This window comes from Carcharhinus amblyrhynchos, chromosome 18 (assembly GCF_965287045.1).
Source record: "Carcharhinus amblyrhynchos chromosome 18, sCarAmb.v2.hapA, whole genome shotgun sequence".
NCBI lineage: Eukaryota > Metazoa > Chordata > Chondrichthyes > Carcharhiniformes > Carcharhinidae > Carcharhinus > Carcharhinus amblyrhynchos.
In genome coordinates, this window is record NC_137341.1 from 14,889,777 (window position 1) to 14,912,302 (window position 22,526).

Here is a 22,526-nt window from a genome sequence, read left to right on the forward strand (position 1 = left end):
GAGACTAGCCAAAGTCGTAGATCATAGAATGGCAGCAGCACAGAAGGTGGCCATTCATTCTGTTGTGTCTGTGCCATACTGTGTCATTTCACAATGGATCTTTACAGGAGGTGTGATGTCACTGTCAGAGCGCAACTTGGTACCCCCCCCACCCCCAACAACCAGAGCGCAGTATGGTACCCCCCAACCCTATCTCTGATAGTTTTTAATAATTGATCTTTAAGAAGTGAAAACCTTGATTGCATAAGTCATACAGGAATGATAGATTTGAAATGATTTATCATTGTCATATGTATTAGCATAAAGTGAAAAGTATTATTTCTTGCGCTATACAAAGCATACCATTCAAGGAAGGAAATGAGAGGGTGCAGAATGTGGTGTTACAGTCATAGCTAGGGTGTAGAGAAAGATCAACTTAATGCAAGGTAGTCCATTCAAACCTCTGACAGCAGCAGGGAAGAAGCTGATCTTGAATCGGTTGGTACGTGACTTGGAGTTTTATATCTTTTTCTGATGGAAAAAGGTGGAAGAGAGAATACCTGGGGTGCGTGAGGTCCTTAATTATGCTGGCTGTTTCTCCGAGGCAGCGGGAATTGTAAACAAAGTCATTGGATGGGAGGCTGGTTTGTGTGATGGATTGGGCTATATTTATGACCTTTTGTAGTTTCTTGCGGTCTTGGGCAGAGCAGGAGCCATACCAAGCTGTGGTACAACCAGAAAGAATGCTTTCTGTGGTGCATCTGTAAAAGTTGGTGACAGTTGTAACTGACATGCCAAATTTCCTTAATCTCCTGAGAAAGTAGAGGCATTGGTGGGCTTTCTTAACTATAGTTTCGCCTTGGGGGCCCAGGACAAGTTGTTGGTGATCTGGACACCTAAATACGTGAAGCTCTTGACCCTTTCTACTTCATCCCCATTGATGTAGACAGGGGTATATTCTACACTACGCTTCCTGAAGTCGATGACAATCTCCTTCGTTTTGTTGACGTTGAAGGAGAGATTATTGTCTTTGCACCAGTTCCCCAGATTCTCTTTCTCATTCCTGTCATCTGTCTCATCATTATTTGAGATCTGTCCCACTACGGTGATGTCATCAGCAAACTTGAAAATTGAATTGGAGGGGAATTTGGCCATACAGTCATCGGTGTATAAGGAGTATAGTAGGGGGCTGAGAACACAGACTTACGGTGCACTCGTGTTGAGGATGATCGCAGAGGAGGTGTTGTTGCCTATCCTTATTCATTGTGGTCTGTGATTTAGGAAGTTCAGGATCCAGTCGCAGAGGGAGAAGCTGAGCCCCAGGCCACAGAGTTTGGAGATAGTTTTGTCAAAATAATAGTGTTGAAGGCTGAGCTGTTGTCAATAAATAGGAGTCTGACATAGGTGTCTTTGTTATCTAGGTGTTCTAGGGTTGAGTGCAGGGCCAAGGAGATAGTGTCTGCTGTGGACCTGTTGTGACAGTCGGCAAACTGAAGTGGATCCAGGCAATCTGGGCCATAACTAGCCAGAATTAGTCAGAAAGAAGTGTCATTTCAATGAATTGATTAGAGATAGTCAGCATGGTTTTGTAGCGGGAAGGTCGTGCCTTACTAACCTTATTGAGTTCTTTGAGAAGGTGACCAAAGAGGTGGATAGGGGTAAGGCAGTAGATGTGGTATATATGGATTTTAGTAAGGCGTTTGATAAGGTTCACCATGGTATGCTTCTGCAGAAAATGCAGATGTATGGGATTGGTGGTAATTTAGGTACTTGGATCAGGATTGGTTAGCAGATAGGAGACAGAGGGTGGTGGTTGATGGTAATTATTCATCATGGAGTTCGGTTATGAGTGGTGTGCCTCAGGGATCTGTTTTGGGGCCACTGCTGTTTGTAATCTTTATTAATGATCTGGATGAGGGTATAGTTGGGTGGATTAGTACGTTTGCTGATGACACCAAAGTCGGAGGTGTGGTAGATTGTGAGGAAGGGTGTCGAAGTTTGCAGGGTGACTTGGACAGGTTGCAGAGCTGGGCTGCGAGGTGGCGGATGGAGTTTAATGTGGAGAAGTGTGAGGTAATCCATTTCGGTAGGAATAACAGATGTGTTGAGTATAGGGCTAACGGGAGGACTTTGAATAGAGTGGAGGAGCAGAGGGATCTAGGTGTATGTGTAGGTAGATCCCTGAAAGTTGGGAATCAAGTAGATAAGGTTGTTAAGAAGGCGTACGGTGTCTTGGCGTTTATTGGTAGGGGGATTGAATTTAGGAGTCGCAGCGTCATGTTGCAACTGTACACAACTCTGGTGCGGCCGCACTTGGAGTACTGTGTGCAGTTCTGGTCCCCACATTACAGGAAGGATGTGGAGGCTTTGGAGAGGGTGCAGAGGAGGTTTACCAGGATGTTGCCTGGTATGCAGGGGAGGTCCTATGAGGAGAGACTGAGGGATTTGGGGTTGTTTTCACTGGAAAGAAGGCGGCTAAGAGGGGATCTTATAGAAACATATAAGATGATTAGAGGTTTAGATAGGGTGGATGGTGATAGCCTGTTTCCTCGGATGGAGAAATCTAGCACGAGGGGGCATGGCTTTAAATTAAGGGGGGGTAGTTATAGGACGGATGTCAGGGGCAGGTTCTTTACCCAGAGGGTGGTGAGGGACTGGAATGCCCTGCCTGCTGCAGTTGTAAATGCGCCTAGTTTGGGGGCGTTTAAGAGATTGGTGGATAGGTTTATGGACGAAAAGGGATTGGTTTAGATTAGTGGGTCAATGTTTTTTTTTAAAAATAAGACTGGTCGGCGCAACATTGTGGGCCGAAGGGCCTGTTCCGCGCTGTAATGTTCTATGTTCTATGTTCTATTTCTTTTCAATCCTACCCTTTGGTGAAGCAGTGACATTACATGCTTGAATGTGTTGCAATCATAGAATCCACTACAGTGCAGAAGGAGGCCGTTTGGCCCATCGGGTCTGTACCAACCACAATCCCACCCAGGTCCTATTCCTACATATTTACCCTGCTGATCCCGTGACATTAGGGTCAATTTAGCATGGGCAATCAACCTAATCCTCACATCTTTACACAGCAATGCTTCAACGGAGCAGGGCTGAAGGTTTGGGGGTCGCCACTGCATTTTTGATCCCAGGCTTCTTACAGAAACCCTTGGCCTCTTCTGCCCCCATTAGTCTTAATCATTGACCATTGATGGCTAGACCTCCAGCCACCAAGGTTGTAAACTCTGGAATTCACTCTCTGAATTTCTCCACCTCTTTCCCCTCTAAGATGTTCTTTAGAATTGACTGAGCCAATGGTCACCTGTCCTAATATCACCTAATTCATTGTCCTAATAACATAATAAGTAGGAGAGTAGGAGGGATCTCAAAAGGGGAGTTAGGAGGGCAAAAAGGGGGCATGAAATGGCTTTGGCAGGTAGGATTAAGGAAAATCCAAAGGCGTTTTACTCCTATGTTAGGAGCAAAAGGGTGGCTAGGGGTAAAATCGGTCCTCTCAGGAACAGAGGAGGGGAATTGTCCTTAGAGTCTGAGGGAATGGGGGAGATCCTGAATGAATACTTTGCGTCGGTATTCACAAAGGAGAGGGGCTTGATGTCTGGTACGGTCATCGAGGGAGCTGTAGACCAATTGAAGGATCTAACAATTACAAGGGAAGAAGTGTTAGGACTTTTAGGTAGCATTAAAACTGATAAATCTCTGGGGCCCAATGGCATTTATCCTAGGCTGCTTAGGGAGGTGAGAGATGAGATTGCTGGGCCTCTGACGCAAATCTTTGTCTCTTCTTTGGACACAGGTGAGGTCCCAGAGGACTGGAGGATAGCGAACGTGGTACCGTTGTTTAAAAAGGGTAGGAGGGATAACCCGGGTAACTGTAGGCCGGTGAGTTTGACGCCAGTGGTAGGCAAGTTGATGGAGAGGATTCTTAGGGATAGGATGTATGAGCACTTAGAGCATTGCGATCTGATTAAGGATACGCAGCATGGCTTTGTAAAGGGGAAGTCTTGCCTTACGAATCTGATAGAATTTTTTGAGGAGGTGACAAAAACGGTTGACGAAGGACGAGCCGTTGATGTCATCTATATGGATTTCAGTAAGGCGTTTGACAAAGTCCCTCACGGTAGGTTGGTAGAAAAGATTAAGGCTCATGGGATACGTGGCCAGGTATCTAGATGGGTTGAGAACTGGCTTGCAAAGAGGAGACAGAGAGTAGTAGTGGAGGGGTCCTTTTCTAGTTGGAGGTCTGTCACTAGTGGTGTGCCGCAGGGCTCAGGACTGGGACCTCTTTTTGTAGGGTATATAAATGACTTGGAAGAGGCAGTAAGTGGTGTGATCAGCAAATTTGCTGATGACACCAAGATGGCTGGATTGGCAGGCAGTGAGGAGCAGTGTCTGGCAATACAACAGGATATTGATAGTCTGGTATATTGGGCAGATATATGGCAAATGGAGTTTAATCCGGATAAATATGAGGTGATGCATTTTGGCCGGAATAATGTAGGGGGGAGTTATATGATAAAGGGTAAGCCCATAAGGAGTATAGAATCGCAGCGAGACCTGGGGGTGCAAGTGCACAAGTCTTTGAAGGTGGCAGTACAAGTGGAGAAGGTTGTGAAGAAAGCCTATAGTATGTTAGCCTTTATAGGAAGGGGTATAGAATATAAGAGCTGGAGTCTAATGTTGCAGTTGTATAGAACGTTGGTTAGGCCGCATTTAGAGTACTGCGTCCAGTTCTGGTCGCCTTACTACCGGAAGGACGTGGAGACTCTGGAGAGAGTGCAGAGGAGGTTTACCAGGATGTTGCCTGGTACGGAAAGACTGGGTTATGAGGAAAGATTGAACAAATTGAGGCTGTTTTCCCTTGAAAGACGGTGACTGAGGGGGGATCTAATAGAGGTATATAAGATTTTGAAGGGTATAGATAGAGTAAACAGAGGTAAGCTATTTCCTGTGTTAGAGACACACAGTACGAGGGGCTATGGGCTTAAGGTGAGGGGGGAGAGGTATAACACAGATATTAGAGGGAGGTTTTTCACACAGAGGGTAGTGGGGGTATGGAATGCTCTGCCATGTAAGGTGGTGGAGGCAAGCATGCTCGAGTTGTTTAAGAGTAACTTAGACAGGCACATGAGTGGGTTGGAGATGGGTGGATATAGGAGATTGTTTTAAATAGGGTTCATTAGCATTGGGGCGTCCGTGGTAAGGTAAATGGATATGGGATGATAATAATGTTTTTTCTCTTTTCATTCACAGGTTTTAAGTCGATCCGCCTTGTTGCCCAACGAGGGGCATACACGCGATGGGTCGCACTAGGGCTGCTCTTGGATGTTCGAGAATAGCCTAGTGCTTCATGTCGTTAGTGTGTGCTTAAACTGGACCAGATGCTGGGCAAGATGACAGCTCAGTGACTATCACTGTTTGCTGTGCAGACACATGGATTTGGGCCAGTGTCTGTGGGAGTTTGCGCATCCTCCCCATGCTCGCGTGGGTTTTCTCCGGGTGCTCCGGTTTCCTCCCACACCCCAAAGCTATTAGGCTGATTGGCAGGAATAAATTGTCCCTAAATTAGTTTCCCTCAATGTGGATGGCCATAAAACAATAGATAAGGGTCATGGGTGGAGGGGGGGTACTGGTAGTGTTGAAATGGCGGCACGGGCTCGTTGGGCCGAAGGGCCTGTTTCCCGGGCTGTTTTTGTTCTTTGTTCACCTTATGTGGCTCAGTGTTGAATTTGGTTTGCCAATGCCCTTTTAAGACCTTAGTATGTATTACTAAGGTTACATACACTACATAAATGTGAGTGTTGAAGCTAAAACCAATGATCTTTGCTTTCCCTGTCAGAATGCGCCAAAGTTTTCCATGCAGCTGGTGCCAAGCTGGTATTGTGCGGACGGAACAAGCAAAAGCTGGAAGAACTTGTGAAGGAGCTAACAGGAATGGTGAAGGACAAGAAAAAGGTAAGGAGTTCTGTGATATACAGGTGATAATACATTTTAATTAGGATGTCCAGAAACCAGAGTCATGAAAATTAGATGGCCACTAATAATTTCAGTTAGAAATCGAGGAGAATCCCCTTTATCCAGTGAGTGGTTTGTGCTGCCATATTGGAGTGGTTGAAGCAGATACCAGAGGTGTGCCATAGAAAGCATCCTTTCTGGATGTATCATAACTTCATATGGCTCTAACAAGACCAGCTGCATGGAAAACTCTGGCAGAGACAGGGAAAGCAAAAATCATTGGTTTTAGCTTCAACACTCTCATTTGTGTAGTGTAAGTAACCATAGAACACGTACTAAGGTGCTTTATAGGGCATTGGCAAACCAGATTCAACACTGAGCCACATAAGGTGATATTAGGACAGGTGACCATTGGCTCAGTCAATCCTAAAGAACATCTTAGAGGAGAAAGAGGTGGAGAAATTCAGAGAGTGAATTCCAGAGTTTACAACCTAGGTGGCTGGGGGTCTGGCCATCAATGGTGCAATGATTAAGACTAATGGGGGCAGAAGAGGCCAAGGGTTTCTGTAAGAAGCCTGGGATCAAAAATGCAGTGGTGACCCCCAAAGCTACAGCCCTGCTCCATTGAAGCATTGCTGTGTAAGGATGTGTGGAAACTACAAGGGGTTGTGAATGTAACCCAGTGGATCACGCAAACCAGCCTCCCATCCATTGACTCTGTCTACACTTCCTGCTGACTTAGAAAAGCAGCCAGCATAATCAAGGACCCCACGCACCCCGAACATACTCTCTTCCACCAACTCAAGAACAGCTTCTTCCCTGCTACCATCAGACTTTTGAATGGACCTACCTTATTTTAAGCTGATCTTTCACTACACCCTAGCTATGACTGTAACACCGTATTCTGCATTCTCTCCTTTCCATCTCTACGTACTCTACAAATGGTATGCTTTGTCTGTATAGTGTGCAAGAAACAGTACTTTTCACTGTAAATACATGTGACAATAATAAATCGAATCAAAGATGTATCTAAGGAGAGGCTAACTAAACAGACAAAGGAGAAGAGAATAGTATGACATTTGATGGGTTTGGCTGGGAGAAGATTCTTATGGAGCATAAACTAGCATCATTCTGTTTTTGGGCTTTATGCTCTACGTCCCTTGCTTTGAAATGAGCCAGGCCTAGATAGAAAAAGAGTACCAAAGTGTCTATAATATCAGGCCTTTTTGTTGGGTTTTGGATTACTCTAACGTTTTTGAAGCTTTTTTGTGAAGGAACTTTAGCTCATTTTCTAGATTGGTGCAGATGTAACTGATCCCAATCTGGGGATATCAGAATAACACTGTGAGTGAACCAGGCTAGAAGGAGATAAAGTAAATTCAAATAAATGTACAAAGAAAGAATGATTTCACTCAAATGGTGATTAAAAATTTGGGATAATTTGGTAGCAATAATGAAGAACATTTGTAAGTATATTAAATATATTTGGAGGCTAGCTGGTGCAATATATGACCCCTGATGCTCGAGTAAGTGAATGTCTGAATATTCTGTGCTAATGCCATGGAGGGGTTTTAATGTTAATGGGATAAAGATGGGGGAAAGTGGATCCAGTGTAGGTAGGGCTATTGCCTGTGTAATGTTTCGGGCAGGACCAAATGGGGGTCCCAAGCCTATACTAGCCAGGAGCCAGACTAGCAAAGGTAATTTTCCCGGAGGTGGGCTCTTAATTGACACCTTGTTTGCCATCGTCAGGCAGATTCCCAATGTTGCTGGGTCAGTAACTCCAGATCCTCGACAGCCCCAGCAGGATAGGTGGGAGCTGCTGAGACAGGTGGTCGTAAAGAAGATGAAATATGTCCGAAGGGGGAAAGTGGCAGATCCCTCAGATTGGAGAGGGAACGCACTCCATTTGGATTGTGGGGCTGTCTATCTGCTGGTGGTCCTCTCCACAGTGGGATGGAACCTCCATCTCCAGTAGTCCCTGGACAGCTGTAGAGAGGCAGCCTCCATGAAGCTGGTGCGCCCAACACCACCCCACACACGGGCGCACACGCACACATGAGTAGCTGATTTGTTGCCATCAAATGGCTCTCAAAATCACCCCAAATTGGTGCCACAACTATTTAAATTGCCTTAAATTGTCACCTCTGTGCAGTGGGCAGCTAACATGTTTCCCAGGGAGCCCATGGAAAACTTCTCCTGGAGCTTGGAAATTTCAGCCCCTAGTGTGAAAAAGCTCTGGGCAAGTTGGGGTTTGAAGAGGATTGGAAACCACCTGTGTATGTATGTGTGTAAGGGGAAGGACGGGAAGGTGGGCAGCATCACAGTGATAAAGCAACCAGCGTTGGTGACAAATAGTTTTTGGTGAGGTTTAAATCTCATCCGAGGTCTTGTTTGCTTTGAAGGAGATGCCAGGGAGGGAGATGGGAGCTTTGGGAAGGAAGCAGAGAGGCCAACGGGGAACACACACAATGGTTCCAGCCTTCCCACTGTTGAGCTGGGTCTTGTTCTGGCTTCTCCATATCCTTATAGCAGACAAAGACTGCTAGATAGTGTCAGCAACAACAACTTAATATTGCACCTTTAATGTAATAAAACATCCTAAAGTGCATCACATGGTTAGGTGCGCTGGCTATGCTAAATTCTCTCTGTGTACCCGAACAGGCGCCAGAGTGTGGCGACCAGGGAATTTTCACAGTAACTTCATTGCAGCGTTAATGTAAGTCTACTTGTGACTAATAATAAACCTCACACTTGCTAAATGTTAGCAAGTGTGAGGTTATCCACTTTGGCAGGAATAATAGTAGGAGGGATTACTATTTAAAGGGTGAAAAGCTGCAGCATGCTACGTTGCAGAGGGACCTGGGGGTCCTTGTGCATGAGTCGCAAAAACCCCGTCTGCAGGTGCAGCAGGTGATCAGGAAGGCAAATGGGATGCTGGCCTTTATAGCGAGGGGGATAGAATATAAAAGCAGGGAGGTCTTGCTGCAACTGTACAGGGCACTGGTGAGGCCGCAACTGGAGTACTGTGTGCAGTTTTGGTCGCCGCACTTGTGCAAGGATATTTTGGCCTTGGAAGGAGTGCAGAGGAGGTTCACTAGGCTGATACCAGAGATGAGGGGGTTGAACTATGAAGAGAGGCTGAATAGACTGGGTTTGTACTCATTGGAGTTTAGAAGGATGAGGGGGGATCTTATAGAGATGTATAAAATAATGAAGGGGATGGACAGGGTAGAGGTAGAGAGATTCTTCCTGCTCAGAAAGGATAGCAGGACTAGAGGGCACAGCCTCAAGATGGGGGGGGCAGTTTAGAACAGAGTTGAGGAGGAACTTCTTCACTCAAATGGTGGTGAATCTCTGGAATTCTCTGCCCGTTGTTGTGGTGCAGGCTACCTCGCTAAATATATTTAAGACACGTGTAGATAGGTTTTTGGTAGGCAAGGGAATTAAGGGTTAAGGGGAGAAAGCAGGAAAGTGGAACTGAGCCACTTCAGATCAGCCACGATCTTGTTGAATGGCGGGGCAGGCTCGAAGGGCTGGATGGCCTCCTCCTGCTCCTAATTCTTATGTTCTTATAAATAAAACAAATAAAAGCATGTATATAATCTTAAAATTACATAGAATTCACATGCAGAAACAGCTAGTCTGGCCAACCTTCTGCATGCAGACACAAACCTCATCCCTCCACTACTTCATGTAACCCTACCAGCATATGCTTCAATTGCTTTCTCTCCCATGTACTTAACTCGCTTACTTTATGGGTCAGCTACTCGCTGCTAGTAAGTTTCACGTTTTAACCAGCCTTTGGGAAAGTTGTTTCTCCTGAGTTCTTTATTGGATTTATTAGTAACAATCTTATGTTTATGGCTCCCTCCCACAAATGAAAATGCATTTCTCTAATTCTACCCTAATGAACCCTTTCATAATTTTATTGGTTCTTTGATAAAATGTCAGACAAGCACTGATAGTGGCTGCCAACAGTGAAATGAACCGGAACCTAACCCAACCCAAAATGAGACTGTTTAGAAGTACAGGAAGTGATTTCATGGTTTTAGCCAGGGTTCAGGGAAAAGTTAAAATTTGGTTAGTCATTGTGTCCAGTATGATTTCCAGTCTGCTATTGCTTCTCTTGTTTATTACTCAGCACTAGGTCTGTGGTGAGGAAGCCCTGTCCCATCTCCGTTGCAGTGCTCAGAACATATTCTTTTCCGGGTTCTCAGTTACTTACAATGGATCCAAAATCGATGTGTTGTTTAATTTTTTTCACTGCAAGTTTGAGTTCTATTCACAGACGCACACACCTCATGTGGTAACCTTTGACCTGGCGAACTTGGACACAGTGAAAAGCAGTGCAGAAGAGATCCTTGAATGCTTTGGCCATGTGGATGTGCTAATAAATAATGCAGGGATCAGTTACCGAGGCAATATCCTGGACACTGCCATTAGCGTTGATAAAGACGTGATGAATACCAACTATTTTGGACCAGTTGCTTTAACAAAAGGTATCAGCTTTTAGTCATGTGGGTTTTCCTTTATTGTTGACCCTGGTCTCCAGGTCTTCTCCCTAACCCCAAGAGAATAGAACATAGAACGTTACAGCACAGTACAGACCCTTCGGCACTCAATGTTGCGCTGACCTGTGAAACCAATCTAAAGCCCATCTAACCTACACTATTCCAATATCATCCATACGTTTATCCAATGCTATTTAAATGCCCTTAATGTTGGCTTAATGATGGAGCCTAACACCCATCATTCTCCATCAGTGGTATTGTTCCATAACTGGTCAGGAGGAGAGAATGAGCTGGGATGAGGTTGACTGCCTCAATGTTTTGTGTAACATCCCATCCCCTCATTAAAGGCTGGGCTAAAGTCAGAGGTCAGCAGTGGGAAGAGACAGTGGAAAGGACGTCTTGCATTTATAGTGCACTTTCCATATCCTCAGGATGTCGCCAGGCACTTTACAGAGAGTTAAGTCCTTTGGAAGTGGAGTTCCTGGTGTCATGTAAGAAACATTGCAGCTAATTTGCACACAGCAAGATCCCAGAAAACAGTGATGTGATAATGACCAGATAATCTGTTTTAATGATGTTGGATGAGGGATAATTATTGGTCAGGACACTGAGGAGATCTCATCCTTCCTCTTCGGAATATTTTAGATCCAACTGGGAGGATAGGGGCCTAGCTTTAGTGTCTTACCCAAAAGACAGCTCCTGTGATAATGCAGCACTCCCTCAGTACTGCAGTGAAGTGCCAGCCTAGATTTCATGCTGCAGTCTCAGGGGTGAATGTAGAATGCACAGGTTTGCAGACAGGAGACCACTCACTCTCCTATGACAGATTAATCTCCTATTCTGCTAGCTGTCTTACTGAGTTTTTTAGGCCACTGTGTTAGCATGTGACATGCACCCCTTAATGTTGTGCTATTCTGTAAATAAGATGTGTTACTATTACTGAAGGAACAGTGATTAAACTTTAATTGTTCTGAATCACAGCCTGGATTCAATCACTGTCAGACTGTTTAAGGAACAGCTCTCGCAGTTCTGAGTGACAAATACATCACCTTCTGTCTTATTGGATGAAGAAACCGTCAGTGGATGTTGAGAAGACTGATCTCAGCTGATGCAACATGGCCCAGTGGTAGTACACTGGCACTGAGAGTCAGAGGATTGTAGGTTCTAGTCTCATTCTGCAGACCTCAGCACATGACCTAGGTTAACATTCCCAGAGTGGGAGTGAGGCAGCACTTCTCTGTCAGAGGGTGCCGCCTTTCAGGTGAGCTGTTAAACCACGGCCATCTTCCCTCTCAGGTGGACATCAAAGATCCCCTGGCGTTTGTTCAAAAAACAGGGGAGTTATCCTAATTCTCCTGGCCAATAATTACCCTCAATCGACATTGCTAAAATGCTATTTAGTCAATAAGGTAGTAGCTTGCAGGAACCGTCTGTGTGCAAGTTAGCTGCCACATTTCCTACATTAGAACAGCTGCACAGTGGATAGCACTGCCGCCTCACAGCACCAGGGACCTGGGTTCAATTCTGGCCTTGGGTAACTGTGTGGAGTTTGCACGTTCTCCCTGTTTCTGCGTGGGTTTCGCCCCACAGATACGCAGGTTAGGTGCGTTAGCCATGATAAAAGTATGGGGTTATAGATAGAGGGGAAGGGGGCCTGGGTAAGATACTCTGTTCAGAGAGTTGGAGACTTGATGGGCTGAATGGCTGCCTCTGCACTGTAGGGATTCTATGACCATAACTGTACATCATTTACTGTAAAATGCTTTGGGATATCCCGAGGGTGTGACGAATGTTACATAAATAAGTCTTTCCTGAGGGTACTGTGATAGTCCTGACGTATAGGGGGAGTGGGGTGAAATCAGCCACATTCCCTATTCCCAATTACTATCCACTGATCCTTGCTGCACATTGCTGTATGTGCCTGTGGGGTGAAGATGGGATTGCAGTCAGCTGGGATTGCCTCCACAGTTAGGTAATTACCAATACTCACTGTGCATGTTCATGCTTAAATGGGCAATCGGGCAAGGAACTGTATCTTCCTAATACCTTGGAGCTGCAGTTCCACACGGATCATTCTCATCAGGGAGAAAAAAATGAATAATCCCAGTGGAGTTATTATGGGTGACCACTAGATGGTGCTCCAGCACCAGAAACATGAGAAATTTCTTATGCTACATCTGCAAAAGTTCTGAAAAACTCTGAAAAGTTGAATATTAATGTTTTTGAACGGCTCCTTTTGTTTTGCTCATTAAACAGTAAGAACTAAGAGTGATATTTCCAAGATTGCAGATGACACAAAGCTAGATAGAATGTGTGTTGTGAGGAGGATGTAAAGCGGCTCTAGAAGGATTTGGACAGACTTAGTGAGTGGGCAAGAATGTAATGTGGAAAAGTGTGAGCTAATCCATTTTGGTAGAAAGAACATGTGCAGAGCATTTCCTAAATGGTAAGAAATTAGAAAGTATAAATATACAAAAGGAGCTGGATATCCTTGTCCGTAAGTCACTGAAGGCTAGTGTGTAGGTGCAGCGAGCTATAAGAAAGGTTAATGGAATGTTAGCCTTTATCACAAAAAGATTTGAGTGCAGTAGTAGTGAGGTCTTGCTTCAATTGTGTAGAGCTTGGTTAGACTCCACCTGGAGTATTGTGTGCAGTTTTGGACAACATAACTCAGAAAGAATATTTTTGCCATAAAGGGAGTGCAATAAAGGTTCGCCAGACTTGTTCCAGGGATGATGGGACTGTTTTATGAAGAGAGACTGAGCAACTTGTGCCTGCGTTCTCTTAGAAGAAACCCTAAGAGAATACAGGTCCAATTCACTGGAAGTCATAAAGTGCATCAAGGTAGATAAATCCCCGGGAGCTGTTGAAGTGTATACCAGAACATTGTGGGAGGCTAGGGAGGAAATTGCGGATCCCCTAGCAGAGATATTTGAATCATCAACAGAAACAAGTGAGGTGCCTGAAGATTGGAGGGTGACAAATGTTGTGCCTTTGTTTAAAAAGGGCTGCAGGGAAAAGCCTGGGAACTACAGGCCAGTGAACCTCACATCTGTGGTGGGTAAGTTGGTAGAAGGTATTTCTGAGAGACAGGATCTGCAGGCATTTTGAGAGGCAAAGACTGATTAGGGACAGTCAGCATGGCTTTGAGTGGAAAATCATGATTGAGTTTTTTGAAGGGGTAACCAAGAAGGTAGATAAGGGCAGTAGTGCTGTTGATGTTGTCTACATGGACTTTGACAAGGTGCTGCATGGTAGATGGTCGCATAAGGTTAAATCTCACGGGATCCAGACTGAGGTAGCCAAATGGATACAAAATTGGCCGAATGATAGAAGACAGAGGGTGGTTGTAGAGGGTTGTTTTTCAAACTAGAGGCCTGTGACCAGTGGTGTGCCTCAGGGATCAGTGCTGGGTCCACTATTATTTGTCATTTACATTAATGATTTGGATGAGAATTTAGGAGGCATTGTTAGTAAGTTTGCAGGTGACACCAAGATTGGTGGCATAGTGGATAGTGAAGGTGGTTGTCAAAGATTGCAACGGGATCTTGAACAATTGGGCCAGTGGGTCGATAAATGCAAATAGAGTTTAATTTACATAAATGCAAGGCGATGCATTTTGGTAAATTGAACCAGGGCAGAACTTACTCAGTTCATGGCGTTGGGGAGAGTTGCAGAACAAAGAGACCTAGTGGTACATATTCATAGCTCCTTGAAAGTGGAATCACAGTTGGACAGAGTGGTGAAGAAGGTATTCGGCATGCTTGGTTTCATTGGTCAGAACACTGAATGCAGGAGTTGAGACGTCTTGATGAAGTTTTACAAGACTTGGTAAGGCCACGTGGAATACTGTGTACAATTCTGGTCATCCTATTATAGAAAGGATATTATTAAACTAGAAAGAGTTCTGAAAAGATTTACTAGGATGCTACTGGGGCTTGATGGTTTGAGTTACAAGGAGAGGTTGGATAGACAGGGAGTATTTTCTCTGGAGCGTAGGAGGGTAAGGGGTGATCTTACAGAGGTCTATAAAGTAATGAGGGGCATAGATTAGCAAGATAGTAAATATCTTTTCCCAAATGTAGGGGAGTATAAAACTAGAGGGGATAGCTTTAAGGTGAGAGGAGAGAGATACAAATGGGTCCAGAGGAGCAATTTTTTTTCACACAGAGGGTGGTGAGTGTCTGGAACAAGTTGCCAGAGGTAGTAGTAGAGGCGGGTACAATTTGTTAAGACAGTTACATGGGTAAGAGGGGTATAGAGGGATATGGGCCAAACATGGGCAATTGGGACTAGTTTAGTGGTTAAAAAAAAGGGTGCATTGGACAAGTTTAACTGAAGGGCCTGTTTCCATGCTGTAAACCTCTATGATTCTATGAATGAGATCACTGATCTCATTGAATGTGATCTCTTGAAACCTACAAAATGTTTAAAGGAATAAACAGGGTAGATGCTGTTAAAATGTTTCCCTTGGTTGGGGAGTCTAGAGCCAGGGTCACAATTTGAAAATAAGGGGGAAACCACTTAGGACCAAAATGAGGATAAATTTCTGTACACAGAGGATTGTGAATCTTTGGAATTCTCTACCCTCGAGGGCTGTGAAATCTGTCAGTGACTGCGTTTAAGGTCGAGATTGATTTTTTTTATTCATTTGTGGGACATGGGTGTTGATGGCTGGCCAGTATTTATTGTCCATCCCTAGTTGCCCGAAGGCAGTTGAGAGTCAACCACATTGCGTGGCTGTGGAATCATATGTGGGCAGACCAGGTAAGGGATGCAGATTTCCTTCCCTAAAGGACATTCGTGAACCAGATGGGTTTTTCTGACAATTGACAGTAGTTTCATGGTTATCAGTAGATTCTTAATTCCAGGTTTATTTTTATCAGATTCAAATTCCACCATCTGTCGTGGTGAGATTCAAACCTGGATCCTCAAAACATCAGCTGAGTTTCTGGATTAAAAGTGATAATACCACTAGGCCATCGCCTCCCCTACATAGATTTCTGATTAACTGTAACATAAAGGGTTATGGGGATAGTGGGTGTAAAAGACATTGAAGTGTCCGATCAGCCATCATTGTATTGAATGGCAAAGCAGACTTGACGGGCTGAATGGCCTACACCTGTTCCTATGTACAGGCAAAGTGCTGTTAGGGAGGGAATCACAGGATTTTGCCCCATTGACAGTGATGGAACAGCAGTGTAGCTGCAAGTCAGGATGGTGGGTGACTTGGAGAACAGGTTTGTTGGTCTCATCCACCCACAGCTCAAACTCACTGTATTACTGGGAGAGCTGCTCAGGAATTTTCTGTTACCCTGAAGCAAGGTTACTGCACCGAGTCTGGGCTGGTTCTATTATTGTTTCACAGAGGCTCGTACAACTGTTGCTGGTGAGGCCAGTCTGCATAATTCATTAAGGAGTCTCACAACATCTGACAAGGGGCAGTGTTCGTGATTCCAGATAAACCTGTTGGACTTTAACCTGGTGCTGTGAGACTTTTAACTGTGCCCACCCCAGTCCAACACCAGCATCTCTACATCATGTATAATTCATGAATGAGGATGGCCGCAGCCAGGTTGTGTCCCATTCACTGCCGAGAGCTGCTGACTCAGGGAAGCTCACCCAGTGTGTTAGGCATCGCAATGCAAAGCTTTAACGTTGTCAATCACTTCACATTGCAGCCATTCTGCCATCCATGGTGCAACGAAGAAGTGGACATGTCGTAGTGATTAGTAGCGTACAAGGGAAAATAGCAATTCCATTCCGATCTGCTTGTAAGTACGGCGACACAATCATCACTTATTGTCTCGTGGACATTTCATTCATTGATATAATTGGGTAGTATTTCTGGCTCTGATGTATATATTGGGCCACATTTCAATGGAGTGGGACCTCTCTTCACAATGTATGTTTAGATTTCACAACCTTAATGAATGAAACTCCATGTTTATTTATTTTGTAGAAGAGTCAAATGGACTCAGAACATTAACTATGTTTCTCTCTCTACAGATGCTGCCAGACCTGCTGAGTTTATCCAGCATTCTCTATTTTTATTTTGGATTTCCAGCTTTTACTCTGTTTATTTTGTTCACTTTCTGGGCACAGTGGTTGATTGCCAGTCACTAACAATCATTATCCTGTTGAAGGATTAAATACTATTAGTAACCAGACTTACTTTTTTGTGGCACATTTAATGGGCAATTAATGAGCAAGTGAAGTAACTGCATGAAACTCTGGCAGGTTGAGGGTAAGGTGCAATTTTTGCAAAACTGACAGTGGGGAAACACAAATCAGCCAGCAACTAGTGGTGATTCACAAATCAGCTTGTAGCTCTCTTTCACCACAACCTGTTGGTCAATTTACGCATTGATAACAATATATCATTAAGATGCTGTTAATTTTTCAATTAAGATGGACCATTACTTGAATTGGTAAACCTCTATTAATATTTGGATTGTATGAAAATGTTTGCCATACAATATACTATCCTGATTTAATATAATGATGTAATCTAATAAACATTCAATCGCACATTATTGACGAACAGAGGCAGTAGTGTGTCCAAGGTGTACTAGAACATAGAACAATACAGCACAGTATAGGCCTCTCGGCCTCGATATTGTGCCTAGCCATGTCCAAACCCAAGATCAAGCTATCCCACTCCCTATCATTCTGGTGTGCTCCATGTGCCTATCCAATAACTGTTTAGAAGAATGAGGGGAGATCTCATTGAGACGTATAAGATGATGAATGGGATGGATAGGATAGAGGTGGAGAGACTCTTCCCGCTCAAAAAAGACAGTAGGACTAGGGGGCACAGCCTCAAGATAAAGGGGGGGCGTTTTAGAACGGAGTTGAGGAGGAACTTCTTCACTCAAAGGGTGGTGAATCTCTGGAATTCTCTACCCGTTGAAGTGGTGGAGGCTGCCTTGCTAAATATTTTCAAGAAGCGGGTTGATGGGTTTTTGATAAGAGAGGAGATTAAGGGTTATGGGGAGAGGGCGGGAATGTGGAACTGAGCCACGACAGATCAGCCATGATCTTATTGAATGGCGGGGCAGGCTCGAAGGGCTAGATGGCCTACTCCTGCTCCTATTTCTTATGTTCTTATAACTGCTTGAAAGTTCCTAACGTGTCCGACTCCACTATCCAGCAGGCAGTGCATTCCACACCCCAACCACTCTCTGAGTGAAGAATCCACCTCAGACATCCCTCCTATATCTCCCACCGTGAACCTTATAGTTATGCCCCCTAGTAACAGCTACATCCACCCGAGGAAATAGTCTCTGCACGTCCACTATCTATTACCCTTCATCATCTTATAAACTTCTGTTAAGTCATCTCTCATCCTCCTCCGCTCTAAAGAGAAAAGCCCTAGCTCCCTCAACCTTTCCTCATAAGACCTACCCTCTAAACCAGGTCAGCATCCTGATAAATCTCCTCTGCACTTTCTCCAATGCTTTCATATCCTCCTTATAGTGAGGTGACCAGAACTGCACAGTATTCCAAATGTGGTCTCACCAAGGTCCAGTATTATTATTGGAACTCACCAATGTTTCTCAGACAGCACCTTTCAAACCACAGCCATTAGCATCAAGGATGCGGGCAGCTGATACCTGGGAACACCACCTTCTGGAGGTTCCCCTCCAAATCATGCACCATCCTGATTTGGTGCCAATGTCTAAAATATCATTATACGGTATGAGTATGACAGTATAAATGGATGGAAGAGTCAATTGAATGGCGCAGGATGGCAGCCTAACTTCTGTACACAACTGTTACTGCTTTTCCAGGCCAATCCCTCATGAAGCAGCCACAACTTGCAATAAGAAGCACCTTCAGTGGAGTAAAAAAAATCTCAGAGCACTTCACAGGGAAGTTACCAGACCAAAAATTGACACTGGGACAAAATCCTGGAGCTCTCTCCGTAACAGCACTGTGGGTATACCTACACTGCAGGGACTGTTGAAGGCAGCAGCTCATCACCACCTTCTCAAGGGCAACTTAGAGATGGGAAATGCTGGTCTGGTCAGCAATGCCCACATCCCATAAAATAAGAATTTAAAAAGTAGTCACCCTTAGTTTAGGGGGGCAATTTTAAGGTAACCTTCACATTTTTCCCTTTTTTGTCAACTTTGTGGATTACACGGAATCAAAATGTTCCTAATTGGGTTCTCATTCCAGATGCAGCATCGAAACATGCTACCCAAGCCTTCTTTGACTGCCTGCGCGCAGAGGTGGAGCAGTATGAAGTTAAGGTGACCATTGTTAGTCCAGGATACATCCGCACCAACCTTTCTCTGAATGCGGTCACTGGGAATGGATCCAAGTATGGTGGTATGTTTTTAATCATTCTGAACTGTACTGTATAGTGCCAGGATCTCTTTACTAATGAATCAGTGCCAATATCTATTACATCATTGCAGGTATGAGTATGACAGTATAAATGGGAGGAAGGGTCAATTGAATGGCGCAGGATGGCAGCCTAACTTCTGTACACAACTGTTACAGCTTTTCCAAGCCAATCCCACATGAAGGACAGATCCTAGAGAGATGTAGTAATAACAGAGTTGTCGGATGGGAGACTTTAATTTCCCAAACATCGACTGGAATATCCCAAGGGTAAGGGGTTTGGATGGGGAGGAGTTTGTTAGGTGTGTTCAGGAGGGGTTCCTGACACAGTACGTGGATAAGCCTATGAGAGGAGAGGCTGTACTTGACCTGGTGCTGGCTAATGAACCAGGACAGGTGTCGGATCTCTCGGTAGGAGAGCATCTTGGGGATGGAGATCATAATTCTATCTCCTTCACGATAGCATTGGAAAGAGAGAGGATCAGGCACGCTAGGAAGGTGTTTGTCTGGAGTAAGAGGAAATATGAAGACATCAGGCAGATAATTGGACGAATAAACTGGAAGGAGGCGTTCTTGGGGAAAAGTACAGAAGGAAGGTGGCGGATATTCAAGGAATGTTTGACTGGAGCTCTGCACGATAACGTTCCGATGAGACAAGGAGGTTTTGGTAGGGCACGGGAACCGTGGTGTACGAAGGTTGTGGTGAACCTAGTCAGGAAGAAAGGAAAGGTGTATAAAAGGTTCAGAGAGCTAGGAGATGGTAAGGATCTAGAGGAGTATAAGGCTTGTAGAAAGGAGCTTAAAAAGGAAATTAGGAGAGACAGAAGGGGTCATGAGAAGGCCTTGGCAGGTAAGATTAAGGAGAATCCCAAGGCCTTCTACAAATATGTAAAAAGTAAAAGGATGAGAAGGGATAGGACCTATAAAAGGTGAAGGGGGAAAGGTCTGTGTGGAACCGGAAGAAATGGCAGAGGTGCTTAATGAGTACTTTGCCTTGATATTCACGGTGGAAAGTGATCTGGGAGGTTGTACTACAGGTTTGCGGCAGTCTGAAAAGACTGAGTATGTGGATGTTAAGGAAGAGGATGTGTTAGAACTTTTAAACTCTATCAAGATAGACAAGTCGCCGGGACCGGATGGGATGTACCCCAAGTTACTGTGGGAGGTGAGGGAAGTGATTGCAGAGCCCCTGGCAAATGATCTTTGCGTCGTCGATGGAGGCGGGAGAGGTTCTGGAGGATTGCAGATGTGGTTCCTATTTTCAAGGGAACAGGGATAGCCCGGGAAATTACCGACGGGTGAGTCTGACCTCAGTGGTTGGTAAGTTGATGGAGAGGCTTCTGAGGGACAAGATTTATGAGCATTTGGAGAAGTTTAGAATGATCAGAAATAGTCAACATGGTTTTGTCAAGGGCAGATCGTGCCTTACGAGCCTAGTTGAGTTCTTTGAGAATGTGACTGAGCACATTGACGAAGGGAGAGCGGTAGACGTGGTTTACATGGACTTCAGCAAGGCATTTGATAAGGTCCCCCATACAAGACTTCTTGAGAAGATGAGAGGGTATGGGATCCAGGGGGCTTTGGCCTTGTGGATCCAGAACTGGCTTGCCTGCAGAAGGCAGAGAGTGGTTGTGGATGGGTCTTTTTCTGCATGGAGGTCGGTCACCAGTGGAGTGCCCCAGGGATCTGTTCTAGGACCCTTGCTGTTTGTCATTTTCATAAATGACCTGGATGAGGAAGTGGAGGGATGGGTTAGCAAGTTTGCAGACAATACAAAGGTTGGTGGTGTTGTGGATGGTCTGGAGGGATGTCAGAAGTTGCAGCAGGACATAGATAGGATGCAAGACTGGGCGGAGAAGTGGCAGATGGACTTCAACGCAGATAAATGTGTAGTGGTCCATTTTGGCAGGACCAATGGGATGAAGGAATACAATATCAAGGGTAGGAGTCTTAGCTGTGTTGAAGAGCAGAGGGATCGTGGGATCCAGGTCCATAGGACTCTTAAATTGGCCTCTCAGGTGGAGGATGTGGTCAAGAAGGCGTATGGTGTACTGGCCTTCATTAATCGAGGGATTGAGTTTAGGAGATGGGAGGTAATGCTGCAACTTTATAGGACCCTTGTCAGACCCCAGTTGGAGTACTGTGTGCAGTTCTGGTCGCCTCACTATAGGAAGGACGTGGAAGCTATTGAAAGGGTGCAGAGGAGATTTACAAGGATGTTGCCTGGATTGGGAGGCATGCCTTATGAAGATAGGTTGAGGGAGCTGGGACTCTTCTCCCTGGAGAGACGAAGGTTGAGAGGCGACCTGATAGAGGTTTATAAGATGTTGAGAGGAATAGATAGGGTGGATTCTCGGAGGCTATTTCCCAGGGCTGAAATGATCGCTATGAGAGGTGCAGGGAAGCAAGTACAGAGGAGATGTTAGGGGTAAGTTTTTCACTCAGAGGGTGGTGAGTGAATGGAATCGGCTGCCGTCAGTGGTGGTGGAGGCGAACTCGCTGGGGTCTTTTAAAAGACTTCTGGATGAGTATATGGGATCTAATGGGATTGGGGGTTATAGATAGGTCTATGGCTTAGTAGGTATACAAGTGATCGGCGCAACTAGTGGGCTGAAGGGCCTGTTTGTGCTGTAGTGTTCTATGTTCTAAGCATCCACAACTTGCAATAAGAAGCGCCTTCGGTGGAGTAAAAAAAATCTCAGCATTTCACAGGGAAGTTACCAGACCAAAAATTGATACTGAGCCAATGAAAGTGGTCATATAGGTGTGTTTTAGGAGGCGAGAGGCAGAAGTACTTAGGGATAAAGCTTTAAGGTTTAAGGAGCCAAAGACACAATTGCCACTGATGAATCGATGAAAGGTGTGGATAGAGAAGAGGCCAAAGTTGGTGGAATAGAGAGATCTCTGAGGGCTATAGATGTGAAAGAGGTTACAGTAGTCAATAGGGAAGGGGGATAGAACATAGAACACTACAGCACAAACAGGCCCTTCGGCCCACGAGTTGCGCCGATCACATCAACACCTACCAACCTACAGACCTATCTATAACCCTCAATCTCATTAAACCCCATATACTCATCCAGAAGTCTTTTAAAAGACCCCAGCGAGTTCGCCTCCACCACCACTGTCGGCAGCCGATTCCATTCACTCACCACCCTCTGAGTGAAAAACTTACCCCTAACATCACTTCTGAACTTCCCTCCTTGCACCTTTAAATCTGTGTCCTCTCGTAGCAACCATTTCAACCCGGGGAAATAGCCTCTGAGAGTCCACCCTATCTATTCCTCTCAACATTTTGTAAACTTCTATCAGGTCGCCTCTCAACCTTCGTCTCTCCAGGGAAAAGAGTCCCAGCTCCCTCAACCTAACTTCATAAGGCATGCCTCCCAGTCCAGGCAACATCCTTGTAAATCTCCTCTGTACCCTCTCAATAGCTTCTACATCTTTCCTATAGTGAGGCGACCAGAACTGCGCACAATACTCTAAATGAGGCCTGACAAGGGTCTTATAAAGATACTTGAATACAAGGATGAGAATTTTAAAATGGAAGTGTTGTGGATCTGCGATGCAATGTAGGTTGGTGAGCACAGGACTTATGAGTGCATGGAACATGGAAATAATTTAGGAATCTTGGTGGAAGAGATTTGGATGAGCTTAAGTTGATGGGAGAGTAGAAGAGCACTGGTTACTGGGAGACATATTAAGGCATCTACTATTTGTCAA

At 44.9% G+C, this 22,526-nt stretch overlaps 1 protein-coding gene across 4 annotated transcripts in view; it reads left to right on the plus strand.

Annotated features, from left to right (window-relative positions):
- The window catches only part of dhrs7b (dehydrogenase/reductase (SDR family) member 7B), a 39,466-nt gene that overhangs the window by 15,294 nt on the left and 1,646 nt on the right, over positions 1-22,526 (plus strand). For all 4 annotated transcript variants that reach the window (XM_080206409.1, XM_080206406.1, XM_080206410.1 and 1 more), the window contains exons 3-6: positions 5,822-5,937; positions 10,229-10,439; positions 16,133-16,225; positions 18,636-18,788. In XM_080206409.1, coding sequence (XP_080062535.1) covers positions 5,822-5,937; positions 10,229-10,439; positions 16,133-16,225; positions 18,636-18,788 — 573 coding nt within the window. The remainder of the gene's footprint in view (positions 1-5,821; positions 5,938-10,228; positions 10,440-16,132; positions 16,226-18,635; positions 18,789-22,526) is intronic.